The sequence below is a fragment of the Helobdella robusta genome (assembly GCF_000326865.2).
Source record: "Helobdella robusta unplaced genomic scaffold HELROscaffold_17, whole genome shotgun sequence".
Classification (NCBI taxonomy): Eukaryota; Metazoa; Annelida; class Clitellata; order Rhynchobdellida; family Glossiphoniidae; genus Helobdella; species Helobdella robusta.
This window is the reverse complement of record NW_008703942.1, coordinates 122,331-141,996: the sequence shown is the minus strand read 5'-3', so window position 1 is coordinate 141,996 and position 19,666 is coordinate 122,331. Positions and strand designations below refer to the sequence as shown.

Genomic DNA, 19,666 nt, shown 5'->3' with positions numbered 1-19,666 from the left:
GAAGATGATGGTGAAGATGATGGTGAGGATGAAGATTATGGTGAAGATGAAGATGATGGTGAAGATGATGATGATGGTGGAGATGATGATGATGGTGAAGATGATGGTGAAGGTGAAGATGATGATGATAGTGAAGATGAAAATGATGCTGATGTGAAGATGAAGATGATGTGATGGTGAAGTTGAAAAGGATGGTGAAGATGATGATGATGAAGTTGGAGATGATAACGATAACAAGAAAATAATGAGAACACGTCAAATGTAATAACAGATCTACTGAATGATAGAAATATGAGGGTAGGCAATTCATAACCGAAATAACATCAACAACAACAGCTTCAGCAACAACAGCAACAATTACACCAACAGCAACAATTACACCAACAGCAACAACTAAATCAACAACAACAAAAAACAACACAAATGACATCAACAACAATATCAATAACAACAACAGCAACAAAACATGGACAATAATAACATCAATAAAACAACAACAACGAGTGAACGACAACAATAACATCACTAACAAAAACAACAACAACACTCACAGCATTCACGACAACAACATTCCCGACAACAACATTTCAAACAAGATTTTTAATCAGCAAATAAAAAATGAAGTAACAAATTTTGGACGGTCGCCAATGGAAGGTCGTAAATGGTGTAGCGATTAAATATTATGGAACGCCACTCTTATTTTCAAAAATATTTAAATTGTGATTTTAAAATAATTAATCTTATTACTATTATTGTTATATTTATTATTATTACTATTACTATTATTATTATTATTATTATTATTTATATATTTTGTCGTTAAAAGTAAAAAAAAAAATTTGAATAAAAAAAAAATATTGCCACTTTACCGTATCACGTTTCCCTGTTGGAATTCGCCGAGTTGTTGGTTACTCAGATACATCATATACATATGTATGGGTCATTCTCCGTCAACTTGAACGATTTAAAAAAAAGTCCACGCCCGACCATCTCCGATTTTTTTTAAATTTGAACAGTAAGTACCTCAATGTATTTCATCGACAAAATAAAATTTTTATAAAAAAATTTCAATTATTTTTCAAGTTATGAAGATTTTTGTGACAGCATCCTCAAATTTTTGAGCGATTTTTTTCAAAACTTGTACCTACGTAGAACGCTATATCTCTTGAACTAGCCAACATATCTTGATGAAATTTTTTGTGCATATCAGTGAAACAATGTAATAACAAAAAAAATAAATGTTATTGTCTCGAATCAAAGGATATTTTGAACAAAAAATCTAGAAAAAAATGAATTTTTTGAAAATTTCACCGATTTCAAAACAGCGTAGCTCAAAATCTATCGCAAAATAAATAAATATTTTTTGTTATTTTAGAAGTACCTTAAAGTCACAAATAAATCACAAAATTTCGTTAAAATCTGTATTGAATTTTTTGAGCTATCGGAGCTCAAAATGTCAAAAATATGAAAAACTTCTTTTGTTTGGCGCCATTTTTAACTATGAAGAACCAAACGTTTTTTAATTTTTAAAATTTGTTTATATAGTGCTTTTATAGCTTAACAACATATCAAAAAATAAAATTGGCGTTTGCTTTCTTTGAAAAATAAAACAACTTCAAAAACAGGCAAAACAAATTTTTTTCAAGTGTCAATATTTTTTATTTTTTTCAATTCAAAATTATTATACAACGTGCTAATGTGTTTAAAAACAGTTTCAGGAAGAGTTATGTGAATTTTTCCAACATAAGAAATGTTATCATCAGGTATAACAATCAAAATATGTTTAAATGGTACATAGCAAATATCTACATTTTTAGGCCAATAAAAAATATTTTCTTTAAATTTCTTCAGACAGTTAACTTTTAAATCATCATTTTTATCATCTCTTTTTATAATGTTTACTAAATACCATTTCTTATTATAGACCAAAGGTACAAATCGACCCGGCTCATAATCATCATTGGTGTCTTCACTTTCATTTTTATTAAAATTGTATCCAAATAAATCTGAAGACAAACGTTTCATCAAAAGTTGATCATTTTTGTCTGGAATAAATGAGTGATGACTTCGACAACCCTTTATTTTATCTGCTGACCTAAATCTTTTTCAAGCATTCCTAGCAGATCTTTAATTTCTTTTTTGTCTACCCAAAAAAATTTAATACCATTTATTTTCGCATCAGCGTATGTGTAAAAATCTCTGGCGTTCAATATCTGATCTTTTTTTGATGCCTGCAAACTTGCTCTTGCAACCAATCTTTTTGTTGTCCCTCCAATTCCATCGCAAGGACTTTTACCATGAAAAGTTGCAAAAAAGTGCCATTCTGCTTTTAATCCAAAATCCTCTTTGTGATGAATTAAATTAGAAAAATTTTTGTATTGACTTACCGCACCATCAGAAAAATATTTAATTAAAGTAACGTTTTTCAGGTTTTGTTTTACATAGTTAATTAAATGTTTTTGAAAAGCATAAACAGCGGAAACATTGTGATCGAGACAGTCGCTAATCATGCAAACGCTTTTGACAGATAAGTTTTCATAAATAAATAAATAAGTTTTCTGTAATAAAGAACAATTGGGTGAAGAGTAACTTGCGTGTTGCTCCAATGTTGACTCTGGATTGCATCCTGTATTATCACCGAATAATTTTCAGCAAAATCCATTAAAGCAATACACTCCGAACTTTTTAAATTTTTTTAGAATCGCTAAGATATTTCAATTGTTCTTTGCTTATGTAACGATGCGATGACAACTCGTCAAGTTTTTGCGAAAATCTTTCAATGAAACTGTCAACTGTATCCTGTACGGAAATCAATGAACTGCGATTATCATCATGGGAAATTACAGCTTCTTTGAAAATCGCTCTTAAGTTATTTTCGACACTCAGTTTTCCTGGGCATTCCTCACATCTGTGTAACATGCATTCTAAATTTTAAATTGAAAAAAATAAAAAATATTGACACTTGAAAAAAATTTGTTTTGCCTGTTTTTGAAGTTGTTTTATTTTTCAAAGAAAGCAAACGCCAATTTTATTTTTTGATATGTTGTTAAGCTATAAAAGCACTATATAAACAAATTTTAAAAATTAAAAAACGTTTGGTTCTTCATAGTTAAAAATGGCGCCAAACAAAAGAAGTTTTTCATATTTTTGACATTTTGAGCTCCGATAGCTCAAAAAATTCAATACAGATTTTAACGAAATTTTGTGATTTATTTGTGACTTTAAGGTACTTCTAAAATAACAAAAAATATTTATTTATTTTGCGATAGATTTTGAGCTACGCTGTTTTGAAATCGGTGAAATTTTCAAAAAATTCATTTTTTTCTAGATTTTTTGTTCAAAATATCCTTTGATTCGAGACAATAACATTTATTTTTTTTGTTATTACATTGTTTCACTGATATGCACAAAAAATTTCATCAAGATATGTTGGCTAGTTCAAGAGATATAGCGTTCTACGTAGGTACAAGTTTTGAAAAAAATCGCTCAAAAATTTGAGGATGCTGTCACAAAAATCTTCATAACTTGAAAAATAATTGAAATTTTTTTATAAAAATTTTATTTTGTCGATGAAATACATTGAGGTACTTACTGTTCAAATTTAAAAAAAATCGGAGATGGTCGGGCGTGGACCATGGTTCAAGTTGACAGAGAATGACCCGTATGTATGTATGTATGTATGTATGTATGTATGTATGTATGTATGTATGTATGTATGTATGTATGTATGTATGTATGTATGTATGTATGTATGTATGTATGTATGTATGTATGTATGTATGTATGTATGTATGTATGTGTGTATGCATGTATGTATGTGTGTATGCATATATGTATGTATGCATACATATATGCATGCATGTATGTATGTATGTATAAAATACGTTACACTGTATATCTCGTGCATGCCTACCTTTCAATAATAATACCACATATAATAAATATAAAAAATATAATATAATAAAATATAATATAATATAATATAATATGATATAATATAATATGATATGATATAATATAATATGCATTGGTAATTATTTTCCGTCATAACACAGTTTAAGATCACGATGTATGCAATACAATATGAATTTATAGTAGGTGAAAATGGTGATTGAATATCGGGCAGTTGATAGTTGTAATATTCACTTTACTAAATAATGTGATACAATTGTCTGTGTGGATAAGTGAGGTAACAGAAAGTGATGATGACGTGGGAATAAAAAAATAATGCTGTTGAGTGATGCGTCTCTTCTCAGAAAAGTTCATTCGTCACAACTCTTTCCACCCATTCATTTATCCATCCCCTTATTCATCTATCCATCCATCTATTCATTCATTTATTCATCCATCCACTAATTCATCCATCCATCCAACACTTCCAACTTCCTTTTGAGTCATTGCAATAAAAATGTAAACTTAATTTAATTCGTTGGGTAGTGACACTGTTTAATTCAATTCAGGCATACAACAAAAAAATACTAAGTTACAACAACAACAACAGACGAAAATAAGCAAAAACAAATCTTAAAATAAAAAACGAAATTGATAATAAAACAAACAAAAATTTGAAAAAATTTACAGAAACTGATAAACGTTGAAAGTTAAAACAATGAGAAAACGCTTGAAGAACTAAAATAACGATAGATCGTCATCCGAATCGTATTGACGGTAGAAACATTTAACAACAACAGCTTGAGTGATGCTGTTGGGAGATCTCCGTGTTACGCGGGTCCATCGATACAAAATCTAATTCAACAAACAGATTGATGGGGTGTTAATTTTTTTCTTATTAAATAAGAACAAGAGAAAAGATTTGCTTTTAAAACCAGTTATGCTGTTTCGCTGATTGGTCGGTCAGTCGGTCGGTTCTTTGGTAGGTTGGTTTGTTGAGTGGCTTGTTGTTTGTAGTGGAACAATCGATTTTTTAATTGCTCGAACATATAGTTTGTCAGTTGTATAGTCGAAACAGCACAGCATTGCAATAAATAGGCAAACCTTTAAAATTCTCGATTGCTGCCGTGTTGCTTTCAAGCTAAGTTCTTTCTATTTTTATTAACCTGTTAGTTCTTTAAAACACCTCATTGTTTTTCTTTCCAATACTTTTCAATTTTAAGAGCTAATTTCATAAATTATTTTGTTTGCTAAATTTTTGAGTAGCACCGTTAAAAATTTCCAAACTACCGAACGCTTCTACAGACTGAATTGAATTGATCAATTTATTGATTGATCGTCTCTGCAAGCCTGAAAATTATTCCAGGTTCGCTGCACACGTCGCTGGCCTCTCAGTAACATAATTCTCACGTCAGAAAACAGCTACGTCGGCCATTTTATTATCCCATCCATCCAATTTCCCATAGAAAGAAAGAATCATGAACGTATCGTGGAACACAATTAGGCAGCTCTGACGTCATCGTACACAACAATACACGTCATCATTCTCCACTGACGAACATTTGGAAATTGAAAAGTTAGCGAAGAAGATGATAATTACAATAATAATGTCTTCATAAAAGATGATGATGATTAAAGACCGATTGTGACGATGGTAGAAGTGATAATGATGATGGAAATTATGTGACTATGATAATGATCATTGCAATGGCTATGATGTCGAGGATGATGAAGTAAAAGATGATGGCAATGATGAAAATTGCAATAATGACAGCATTTATGGTTGACCAACTGATCGATCGATCAGCTGGTTAGTGAGTCGGTCGGTCGGTCTGTCGGTCGGTTGATCGTTTAGTTGGTCAGTTGGTTGGTTGGTTGGTTGGTTGGTTGGTTGGTTGGTTGGATGGTTGGTTGGTTGGTTGGATGGTTGGTTGGTTGGTTGGTTGGTTGGTTGGTTGGTTGGTTGGTTGGATGGTTGGTTGGTTGGTTGGATGGTTGGTTGGTTGGTTGGTTGGTTGGATGGTTGGTTGGTTGGTTGGATGGTTGGTTGGTTGGTTGGTTGGTTAATTGATTTGTTGAATTCAGTTAATTGTTTCTGATAAATTGGTTAGGAAAACTTTGTGAAAACTTTCCCCAGACATTTTGATGAACTAGTTTGAAAAATGTGCCCGCATCTACACAAAATGTCGAAATAATAAAAATAAAAACCACTTCGCTGTTTCTTTGTAATGGGTTAGAGTATGTAACATTAGCTGTTACGACGTAAGTTCTTGCATACTAGGAGAATGATGTTCATTATCATCTCTACGGAAAATTTGTTGTTGTGGTAAAAATAGTAGTAGTTGTTGTTGTAGTAGTAGCAGCAGCAGTAGTAGTAGTAGTAGAAGCAGCAGCAGTAGTAGTGTAAAATTTTTATGACGGTTGAAAGAATATTTTTAAAAAAATATTTAAATATCATGATTGAGATGTTATTTTATTAACGCGATAATCTTTATTGAGAGGTCGTCATCAACTCTAACACAAAACAATTAACACCTCATCAGGCAGGCCTTAATTACTCAATAAATAATTCTATTAATATTACCACCATACAGCACGGTCGTCCCCCTCCTCAACCCCCTCCCCTCCCGTCAACCAGCACACGCACACACGTACATACACGCCCACCACACACACACACACACACACACACGTACATAAATACACACACACACATACAATCGACTTAAACATTAAACCAATCAGTTTGAAACCACAATGATTAGATAAAAAAGTTTAACTAGATTCTTTTACATGGCAACTCAAGATAATCCAGCAAATGCTATCGAGACTTGGTCACCCCGAACATTAAAACTTCGTAAACATTTTTGAGTTGATAACAATTTACCCACAGTATAACAAAAAACGCATCGTCAACAACAACAGAAGTAACAACAAATCAGTTTTGTATAAACCGCAACAACAGCAACGAAAGTAACATATATTATACAACAACAACAATAACAACAACATCAATTTACGCAAGCACTCAAATAGACAGCAACAGCAAGGAACGATGCTCAATCAAAAAAATACGTTAAAATAGCAGAAAGACGAAATATAAGAACACGTTAATACAAATAATAATGCAACAACAACAACAGCAACATTAAAAACAACAACAGACAACACTCAAGATGCCATCCTCTTAACGACTTTTGTATACAGAAGCCAAATCATTTTGTATCTTAATGCGTTTGATCACTTCCCAATACTTCTAAAATTTTTCAGGTTTGCTAGAATATATGTTAGCATATATATTGTTATAATACTCGCTGTCGTAACCGATTTACGATGCGACGGGTTCAAATCTTCGATTGAATAAAATATTCCAAACAGTTATTAGTTATTAAACTTTATTTACAGAAGAAATCAACTAATCGTTTATTTCTAGCAAATTCAAATTAACGCAACAATTAACTTTTAAATTGTTTAAAATCTATCGCTGTGACAACGTCAACAAACAAATCAAATATCGCTTTAAATAATTCACCGAATTGCTACTCACGAAATCACAAAATCACGAATTTCACTAATCACGAATTTCACTAATCACGAATCTTCTTGCGACGTGCGCTTATATATTCTTCGCAAGCGTCGTTTCTAGATTCTTCTAGATGGTCCGATTCTAGCATACTCTAGAATGCTCCAGTCACTAGAACATTCTAGAATACGCTAAAATCTAGTGCGTTCGGTAGCACGGTTATAACAATATTTTGCTCATTTTCAAGCTAACAGAATAAGTGGCAAGCAAGACTGTTTGTGCGTGCGTGCGTGTGTGTGGACGTGTGTGCATTAATTAATTAATGCAGTAATTTATGGAATCTACACAATTTCTAGCATTGGATGGTTTTTTATTACATCTCTCAATATTTCGAACAAAATTCTTGTCGTCATTATTTATTTTATCAAAGTTAAAACAAAATACAGTTTTCCAATCCATTCTCGAGTGTATAGGACCTATTTGGATTCTTCGACCATCTCCAGCACTTGTTGCAGTAACTTATCTAAGCACATAAACAACACGAAAACTAACATCGATAATGGAAATTTGAATTTCCGAAAAAAGCTTTTCTGTTTCAAACATGCACACGTCTTGTTGTATGAGTGAGTTAAATAAGCTTAATAATCAGCTGAAACTCGTCGTAAGAAAGATTGAAAAATTAAATAGAAAATTAAGCAAACCTGAAAATGCTGTATATATGTATATATATATATATATATATATATATATATATATATATATATATATCTTTATTTATTAATCTATAATATAATAGCAGGGCTGGCAAAAATATTTGAAACTCATCTGCGAGTGTTTTCAACAAATGAATTAATGTTATTGAATTGTTGATGATATCATTCATCAAGACGTGTAATCGATGAACGTATGCAAACCAAACAAACATACAAACATTGCAGGCATTTAAATGTTAACTTTAAAGGACAACGGGGTAATAATTGGCCATTAAATGCGAAAAACATAAACAGACTACTTAACACAACAACACACGTGAGCAACTGTACAATGTAAATAAACATCCTATGTTATGTAAACAACACATGCGAGTAACATTATTAAACGTCACATACGAACATTTGCACAACAAGGCAGGTAAACAGGGTGAACAACATTTGTGAACAACACGTACAAACAAGCTCTGCAAACAAGAAAACGTACACGAACATGTTTCGCGCCGATGACAAAGAATAATGAAAAAGGTGATGAAGAAGAAGATGATGATGATGCACATATTCTTGCAATTAGTTTCAAATGCCTGCCAGTGAATGTTTGTGCATTTGTCACATTTTTTACCAGCAATTACGCTTGTTTATTTAAAACCCCTTGGTGCATAAATTCATCCCATTTTATTTCATACATTCATTCATCTATTATTTATTTATTCATTTTTTCATTCTTTCATTCATTCTTTTTTTTCTTCTTCTTCTTAATACATTCAGTCAGTCATTAAGTCAGTCATACATTCATTCATTTGTTTATTTATTTATTTATTCATCTATTCGTTCATTCATTTCTTAATTCATATGTTCATTCATCCATCCCTTCATTCACACATTTATTCATTCATTAAACTGTTTGTTTGTTCACTTCTTTTTTCAGTTCACTCATCATTAATTGTTCGCATCCATTAATTTGTTCCTATACTAAAACGTAAGATTCCCTCAATAGAAGATCAATCAAATGATCAACATTAAGTTATTCATCATCTGTTACTTGTTCTTTCACTCACTCATTCATTCACTCATTTCACTCATTCACTCGCTCATTTACTCATGCACTCAAGTTTCCATCCGAGATTGCAACAGTACATACTCCTTGCATGCCACAGCAGAACATGAACAAACAAATGGCACCGACCTTCAGTTACGTTCATTTATTCCATGCAAGTTTGGTGCATCCACCACCTACTACAAGTTTATTTGAAATTTTTATAATTGCTGGCTGTCTCAAATTGCTGCTGATGTAGTTGTCAATGTTCCGATGTGTGGATGCCAGGCTAGGCCGATGTAGGGATGTCATGAGGAATGTCAGTCTCTAGCAATCATGTCTGTGTTGTGTTTGCATACGCACGAACAAACACGATGTGATGAACGTACGAACGTCATCGATGTAATGAACATTTTAACAAACTTGATGCGGTAAACAAAACGTGTTGCAACGTGATGAGCCAAACTTGACTTAAATTCATTCCAGAGTCAAGAAATGAATCATACAAAAATTAAATTCTATTTTCGCATATTAGTTGTGCATTAGTGCTTTTTTTGTATAATCATTAAAGGTTTGTCTAAACTTCCGCGAACTTTTAACAACTCAACAATCAATCAATCAATCAACCAATCAATCAATCAATCAATCAACCAATCAACTGAATACTTAGTAACAAGGTTGAGGATGTTCTACTTTTATATTTGTATGTCTGGAGTTGTTGTGTTATACGATCGATCGATCATCCACTATTGACGTGCCATAAGTTGCTCGCTTCGTTCATTCCTGAAGAGTTATTTATATGGCAACATCCATTCGTCCATATATTCCTCCATCCATCCACTCATCCACCCACTCATTCATCCAACCATCCGTCTATTCATCGATCCATTTATTTATTCGTTTATCCACTCATCTCTAAACAACAACAACAAAGATATTAATTCAATTTCAATTCAATAAATTAATTTTTCAACACTGAAAAACTGCTTGCTAGCAAATCTACCATGATAGATAGTAATATCATGTCCAAGCGATTAGATAGATGCATGTGTGAATGGTCAGTGGTCATGTGTGAATGACTGCCATGAAATGTTATTGATGGTCAGTAGGTACTCCTCACTTACCGTGCGTTACATTTGCATACACCTTTGTTTTCAGGTCTACAGGTTGCACAATATGAAGTTATTAAATCGGAATGTTGTGCATGATTTATTGGTACGAATTCGATGGTTAATGGAGGATAATGGTTAATTACGAAGTGGTAATGTTTGTTTGTTTGTTTGTTTGTTTGTTTGTTTGTTTGTTTGTTTGTTTGTTTGTTTGTTTGTTTGTTTGTTTGTTTGTTTGTTTGTTTGTTTGTTTGTTTGTTTGTTTGTTTGTCTGGTGTGGCTGTCAGATCGGATCAGATGGATGTTTGATTTTGATGTTTGTGCTAATTTAAAAACAACCTATTGTTAGTTAGCAATTAAATATAACACGGAGATAATAGAACGGCATTGCTCACATTAATGCCTACACCGGCACGTCTAGACTGCCTGATTTTGTTTTATGATTGAGTTCTGCCGTGCACCATCTGTGTTGTTTCTTTCCAGCAAGCAGGATGAACGTTTCTATGGTATGGTAGATGGAGGAATGAAAGAGATTTCATGCAAACTAATTGCAGGATATTTGTGAGCTGTTGTAAACTTATACATAGAAGTCAAATGCTGAAATGTTAATGGAGAACAAAATCTATTTTTAACATTGAATTAATTAGTAACCGTGAAGAACCATTAATTACTTATTTCGATTCTTTTATTTTTTCGTTGTGACTTCATTCGTTCATTCATTCGTTCATTCATTCGTTCATTCATTCGTTTATTCATTCGTTTATTCATTCGTTTAATCATTCGTTCATTTGTTCATTCGTTCATTCATTTGTTCATTCATTCATTCATTCATTCATTCATTCATTTATTCATCCATTCATTCATTCATCATTCATTCATTCATTCATTCATTCTTTCAGCCACGAACTTTTGAACGATGAGTTTTTAAATTGTTATTTGGACTCGCGGATACTAATGTTAACATTGATGATCAGTTAAATTAATATTCGCCAACAATTCATTTGCAAGGAATCTGCATGCTGGCACGTTAGGCTGCAGTGCAGACGGGTGAACTGAACAATCTCCTCCCCTCCCAGTGCCCGTCCATGTTTCTCCACGTGTTGGAGCCTGTGGTTGCTGGCTGAAATTTCATCCAGGAAACTTAATGATAACATGATAACGATCATGACAAAAATACGCGTTAGCTTCATTCAGCAGATCATCATGCACGTGTGCGTGTTATATGAATTTCATTAGGCAGTTCAATATCTTGAATGTACTCTTTGGTATAACAATGAATGATAAATTTTGTTTTTGTTGTAAGAATGAATCCATTGAAATGCGCTCTTCGTTTTCAAATGTGAAACACCGTTCGAAGCATGAAGGAGCATGAACAGACGCGGGGAACTTTTTGTTTCTATTTTCAATTTTGTGGATCGTAAACAATCCTGCATTCAATTTGTGCGTTCGTTGTGCTTATGAACATTTCTGCTGTTTGATTGGTTTTTTGTTAGCGGCAGACAATGAGCAGGGTGAGGTACCAAAAAGTTATGTTTAGCAAAAATTTTATATTACTCTTACAACGTTGTGGAAAAATAAGAGGAGATTTTAACTAAACATCATGTCGTAATTTTAAATAATCAAAATTTATAACATTTAATAATAATTAGCAATTGAATTTTTGAAAAAGTTTTGTTGCTTGTTTGAAATTAATAACTTCGAAATTGTAAACACGCAGTACATGCCCACAATAGTGCAAGCAATATCGCAAAAACATACGCGGAAAGAGTTGTTGAGACGTGAAGATGAATATGAAATGTGATTAGGAGTTCATAAGAAAAGTGATCTGCAGGCCTCGTTGCATGCCTTCCACAGCATCAGATTTCAAGGATGAATCATGATACAGATAGATAATTGAAATCACGCCTCCACCTTCAGCTAAAAAGTTTTCTGGAGATGTCAGATGATGTGGGTTAAATTTCACGAGGCAATTTTTATTCGGAAGTTAATTGAAATTTTATTATACATCTCTAAACATGATTTAAGTTAAAAGGTGACTCCATCATGCAATTATGTTTTCAATAAAAAACAATTTGTTAGAAATTTATTTTTCTATTTGTCCGCGTAAAAATTTCATCCGATTGGTTCTGAGATAAGTGAAAATATGGCCGTTGAAAAAATGGAATGAAACAGTATAAACTTTAATGATCGTGCTTATAACTCGAGATCCTCATAATGTAATGGATAATTAATTATAAATAATTATGGTCGTTAGTTGGTGGCTCGTTCATTCGCTCGCCAATAAAGTTTTATTCTAATGGAAGGAGTTGCATCTATCCGTTTGTATAATGTTGTTATTAATAGAAGAAGAGCAGACAAAAGAATCTTTAAATCTATTTAAGCTAATTAATTCAGTCTATTAAAAAAAACTCATTCTTTTGTTCGTTTATCTATTCATCCATCTATCCATACATCAATGCCTTTGTTCATTCATTCAACTATTCATCCATATATTCATATATTCATTCATTCATTCGTTCATTCGTTCGTTCGTTCGTTCATCGACTACACAGATGATAGCATCACTTATTTATTCAAAGTAAATGTCGCTTTAAACAATCAATTATATTCCTTCATTGTGCTCTCCATCACACCAGCAACACAACACAACTCACATCGATACAACACATCGATACAACACATTCAAGTGAACTAGCCTCTCTATCAACATACACATCTTCTATTATATTTTAGGTTTTTCTATTTTTACTACCCTAACACACAAACACACACACACACACACACACTTCAATTATGAGTTTGTTTCTGCACATAATCTTTCGCATGTTTGTTGTATGCACAGTACATAGGCTCTCAAATAAAGAAAGGAAAGAGTAAGTACATATAAGCACTTTACATTCTTACATTTACTTTTTATTGATACATAAATAATAAAGACGGAGATTGTAGTTGGAGATGATGATGCAATATTTTCTGGATGTTTTGCGGATAAATAATGTGAAAACGATAATCACGAAAAGATATTGAAAGCGTTCCGGATATTCAACATTTAAGTTAAGTGGTTTTATTATTGTTATTTGTTTTAATAGCTGTATTATTTTTATTACTATTATTGCTATTGCTATTATTATTATTGTTATTATTATTATTATTACTCTTATTATTATTATTATTAACAATATAAAAATATAACATTTGTTGTTTCTTTCATTTCATGTATGTTTTTACGACGAAAATAAAAAAGGTGTTCCCATTGTTACTATTATTATTATTATTATTATTATTATTATTATTATTATCATCATCATCATCATCATCATCATTATTATTATTATGAGAGTTGATAGATGCTGCTGGTTTGAAATGAGGTAGAAAGATGGCACCCGTGATCAGTTTTTGCCACCGACTAACGATTGATGATGTTCAAATCTTTGGCCAATCTTTTACATACCTAGGCAAGTTATATGAGTATGAATGCAAAGGACTTCTTCAGACTTCAGATTTATTTATTTATTGTACGCTTTTTAAACTTGTCTTTATACATTCAAATATCTTTTATGAGGACATAAAAGATGTTCTCATTGTTATTATTACTCCGAGAATTCAACAAGTAATGTTGATAATAATAGAATAATAACATTACATTTTTATAAAAACGTGATGCTCCAGTTTAACAAATTTAACATTTTCTCAAGATATTTAATTTATTGAGTGAAGAGTAACTCTATTCATTGAGGTACAGGTTATAATGCTATGATTGCTCCGTAGCAGAATTATTTTCATTCATCTTAAATAAACTCATCGTCTCTAGAGATAATTTTGAATGTGCTGTTTATACTTGCATGTAACACACACACCACACACACACACACACACACACACACACACACACACACATACACAAACAAACAAACAAAACAAACAAAAAGTTGCAAAGCTATCCGGCTGAGAAGAGGCGTGAAAAAAAGATGATGCTACGTTAACGGAAAGATGGGATTAAATATGTCCGTACGTATATACACATGTCAACGCATCAAATTATCGAGAAGCTGATATAACCTTCATGTTAAAACATCAGGGGATGTCTTAAAGTTTGCAAAATCAGATTATATGTGTACGTGTGTTTCAATGTTTTGGTAATTTTTTCAGTGTATCTTTATCTTTGTGTGTGTGTGTGTGTGTGTGTGTGTAGTGTGTGTGTGTATGTGTATGTGTATGTGTGTGTGTGTGTGTGTGCGTGTAGTGTTTGTGTATGTGTTGATGCATATTTGTCAAATAATGTACGCATACAACCTCTTGCACATGATTTAATAAAAAAAAGTACAATAAGTGCTATCAGAACAATATCATTGATATTGATGACTGCACTCAATAATTTGACAATATACCGATACCTGAGATGAGTAGTTATGAATATTCTTAGACTAATGGATGGATAGATGAATTTTGCATGTACATTTGGATAGATGGTTGTATGGATAAACAAAAGAATTGATGGATAATAAATGAATAGATAAATAGATGGATGAGTGGATAGATGACTGAATGATGAATGGATAAATAAAGGGGAGGAGGGATGGACGGATACTTTGAACCAAACTTTGATCCTTAATTCCACACAGACAGGTCATAAATATTTTGGGATTGTGAGTTTCATTCACAAACATGTCGGCACACGCGTTAGTGCAAATATCTATGCATAATGAACGAATGAATGGGTGACCAATGAAGAGATTGAACAGTTATTTATAACACTAAGAACGATGACTAGACATTGAAAAATTTTCTTATTGACAACTCGCAAACGTTTCAACAACATGATGCTTGTGGAAAATTTTTTAAGAAATAATTAATTGGAAATAATAAATAAAAAAAATACAAATTTAAATTCGAAAAATTAAATTGGTGTTGAAAACTAACCTCCTTAGTTGTTGTGTTGTGGAAACAAAATAATTTGGCAGGTCATCAAAAATGTTTTTGTTGTTGTTGTTTGGTTGTTGTTGTTGTTGTTGTTGTTGTTATAACGTGTAGCTATCGTTAAGCAAGTGGACAATGCAGATTAATAAAATAATAAACAACTTAATATAAATAAATAAAATAAATGGAACAAAAATATAAATAAATCAAAGTTTTTATTTATATTTTTATATAATTATATAATTAATTAACTTCATCTCGTTAATTGTCATTTACAAATTATTTTAAATAAATAAGTTATTTAATTATTTTATTAATTGCATGAAGAGTATGAAAGCAACTTTTTAAAAAATAGGCCCTTCGACGAATGATGTGAAATGATGAATGAGCCATGCCTCCTAGTTTATATACATGCACGCACAAACATTTGCACAATTGTTTGTATTATATATATATATGTATATATATATATGGCATACGCATATATATATATATACGCATATTTGGTCTTGTTTTGACTTATGCAATATGTATATTATTTGTCATTTCGGTCTCTATGTTTGATTCTGTTTTTAATATTTTTAGTTGATAATGTTTATTTATTTATTTTGGTGAAAGTTTTCATTTAGTTCTATTGTTTGGTGAATGATTAATAGTATGAATGTATTTATTTGGAGGATAGTTTATTTGAAGATGTAGCTAGTGGAATTGAAATTTAGTTATCAGGTTCGATTATTCTCGGTAATTTTTTTTGTTTCTGTGGATTTATTGCTGTTATTTTGTGATGGTGAATTTAATATGAATGAGATAGGGGCATTTGAGGTATTGATTTAATTGGCACTTCATAAATGTTTTAAAAATAATAATAATAATAATAATGGGAACATCATTTTATTTTCATCATAAATCACACGTTAAAAAGAATTGTTAATGAATTAAAATTTAATAAAAGTAAAATTGTTTTAAAATTAAAAATTTAAATATTCTACGAAGCTCGAAATACAACAAGAAAAGATTAGTTCTAAATGATGCATTTAATTAGTACTTCTGTCACAATAAATGGCATACGATGACGATTTGAGACTATTGTTAAATTGTCGATTAATGTCAAACTGAAATACTTAAAAAGCCTAGCGGCGAAATTTCGAAATGGTTCATTAATATTTTTAAATGTTTAAAATCGTCAAGTAAATTATTGTGCAAATTAGAATATTTAGATATTTTATACTGTTTGGAGTTAAGGAAGTTCGATTCGTGGCAGACCGTTAGTTCCAATATTTCATTTGTGTTGCCCCGAGCAATGCGATGTCAGGACGTAATGTCTTGAAGAGACACGACAGTGAGCGAATATCTTTGCAGTTCGTGTCAGCAAATATTGAAACCCCTGGTCCCGCACACGACTTTAGTTTTTCTACGATTATATTCAAAATGTTGTCGTGGCGTGTAGTGTATCTATTCAGTGCCACCATCGAGTTGCAGTTTGACAGAACATGTTTGCTGGTTTGCCTTGCATTGCAGAGCGGACAAAGGGCAGTTGACGATTTCCACCAGCTAAACAGATTAGCATTCGTGGGGAGCTGTTGGATGAGACTTTTCCTGACGAATTTGAATAGGGTCTCTGGTAGACTTTCAGTGAACTTTGACCAATAATCAATTTAAGTCGTGAAAATGTGGTCTTTAATCGATTTCAGAAGCGTCCCTTGGCAGTGGAGCGACAGCAAATGTTTTAGTTCTGCATTTTCTTATTGAGTCATTAGCGCTTTGAGTGTCGGTCGGAGTTTCAATCTTAATGATTCGGCAAAGTTGTTGAGTGATCTAACGTTTAGACCTCCTGATTTACTGGGGAGCGACAAGCTTTCTGATAGGCAGCTGCTAATTGGCAATGACAACCATGCTCTAACCGTATCGGTAACCTGTGAATCCAGGTACGTTTCAATCCAGGTTAGCGAAACGTCGTAGGCGCGAAACTCAAATGCAAACTGTGATGGAAGATAGTATCTTAATATTTTCAATTTTAGTTGTGCTGTTGCCTTTAATTCAGTGACAGTTGCTAGTATTGTTTTCAGTTTGTTGATCATTTGGCTTTTGGCCTCTGTGTTGTTTCCTTCGTAGTCGTACAACTTACCAAGATATGCGAAGTGGCCACCAATGACAACTTGAGGGATATGATTGTCATTAATGGACAGCACCGGAGAGAACTGTTCGTAAACACCGTTTCGTTTTCTCATATTCTTTTTTTAATAATAATAATAATGTTAATAATAATAATAATAATAGTTATGTAGATGTATAGGTGTACATACATATATCTTAAACACGTACATATAATAATAACTTATATAGCGCGAAGAACAGGCAACTGAAGCGTTCTAACCAGACATGCTAGTGCAACATGATATATTATATAAAATGGAAATTACATATAAAGCCAAACAATTAGATATAATAGATATTATGTTGTTTAAATGTTATTAGCGATTATAGCAAATAGTTAAAAAAAATAAGTTTTTAGTTTTTTCTTAAATATAGCCAGTGAAGAACAGGTTCTAATATGATCTGGTAATGTGTTCCAAATTGATGGTGAAGAATGACGGAAAGCACGGTTAATAATGTTGGTTGACACATGTTGTTTGACTTTGTAGGTGCTTTGGATGAACGCAAGTTTCTGTTAGATTCTTTGACGGCGATTAGATTTCTTTAGTAAATTGGCTGTGATGTTGAAAGTGTCTTGAATGTTATTGTAGAAATTTTAAATTGGATCCGAAATTCGATTGGAAGCCAGTGAAGAGTTTTAAGGTTCTTTATTGAGTTGGTCTGACATGCTGGAAGTTTAATGTTTAGAGCAACACGTAAAAATATATAAATATGTTTGTGTGTTAGGGTAATAAATATGGTTATCAATAAAATATATAGTGGTGAAAAAGTTTTCATGGTGAATACTACAGGTTCAATGTAAAGTATTTTCTGCATGGTGTGCACCCAGGCAGGAACGACGCAGGGGTCAGTCTCAAAGGTCAGTGCCCAGGTGCGAACAGTATGACACCGCCTCAGATGTTTTTCTTTTCTGTTTAAACTTTTGGTTTAGCACACACAATTTTTTATTTTAGTTATTATTGTAATGAAAAAATAAATACTGCATCATTAACTGTATGTAAAATAGTTCTGTGCTGTCTTCGCCTTAATGGATTCTATAGTACCATTAAATTTTAATTTCAAATCTGGGCATTTTTATCTTCACCGCTGATATTTTCAAAATGTTGATTTATATGATCTGACTACCTGTTGTGGCGATTTAAATAATCTTTAACTGCCAAAATACTAAGTTTAAAAGCAGTATAAATCAATTAATTAATCAATCAAATAGCTTTTAAAGTGCCATTTCCGCGATGTTCAACAGCGCTCTTCAGTGAACTTTGCAAACAAATGGGTCTCGAGATCTGCTACGAACTTCGCAAGGGATGAAGAAGTTAATAGTGGAGGAGGTAGAGACTTCAGAAAAAGTAAACGCCGATTTAGCATAAGAATGTTTAATATCAGTTGAGAAAATTTGTGAATAAGATTGATATGCTCTTCCATTGGTAGCAGAGTCGACATTTTGGTATCTACATGCTGTTTTGGATATTTTTGGATACCCAGTGATTAAAGTTTTGTCATGATCCAATTTTAGCAAGTTTTAGATTTTGCCTATCAAATCAGTGGTACTGGGCCAACTGTCGTTATATAATATAATTTAGAGTCACTTGTTTGAATTTGGTACATTCTGATGCATCACATATATAGAATATAACATATTATATTTTATTACATGATATATTCTATATATATATAATATGATATATATAATATGAATAAACTAAAGCTTCTTTGAGCCATAGATAGAAATATAAAAGTTTGAAAGGTTTGAATGATTTTTGTTCTTTGAAAAGTATAAATAAGTTTATATTATCGCCTCGCCACCTGCATTTGCGTTTGGATTCGATCTTCCAGACGAAAGTCGAGAAGATGGTTAGAGTGAAAGCTAAGATTAGTTTAATGAAATTTGTGATTGTGTTTGTTGAGGTTTGTTTGGGGTGGTGTGTTTTTTGGACGTTGGATGTTAGAGAAACGATGACAGATGGACGAGACGAGATGCTGATGGATCTTCTTTTGTATTTTTGTTTGTTTGATGTTTTTTTATTATTTTTTTGCATTATTTTTTTATCAATTAAATTTTATTATTTATTGATTTTTCAATTTTTTTTGTTGATGTGCAAATTAAATCTAATTAATTCCTTGCACGATTTCTGTATTTGTCTGGGATAGATATTTTTTGTAAATAAAATAAAAACTAAAAAAGAAACATCAAAGATGGAAAAACTGATTTCCTTGGCTTGGATGGTTGTTGATGGTTGTTCCTTGATCTTTAACCAGAAGCATGTAGTATAGTAGGCAGATGTCACTTAATTTCTTATAATATAATGATAATCTATAATGTTATATA

General features: G+C 32.0%; 1 protein-coding gene across 1 annotated transcript; it reads right to left on the bottom strand.

Annotated features, from left to right (window-relative positions):
- Positions 1-2,078: 2,078 nt before the first annotated feature.
- On the bottom strand, positions 2,079-3,636 carry HELRODRAFT_170006 (hypothetical protein; the record flags this gene model as incomplete). The annotated part of the gene is made up of 3 exons (XM_009015841.1): positions 2,079-2,344; positions 2,739-2,908; positions 3,593-3,636. The coding sequence occupies 3 exons, from the start codon at positions 3,634-3,636 to the stop codon at positions 2,079-2,081; spliced, it is 480 nt and encodes a 159-aa protein (XP_009014089.1).
- Between the last annotated feature and the right edge of the window lie 16,030 nt (positions 3,637-19,666).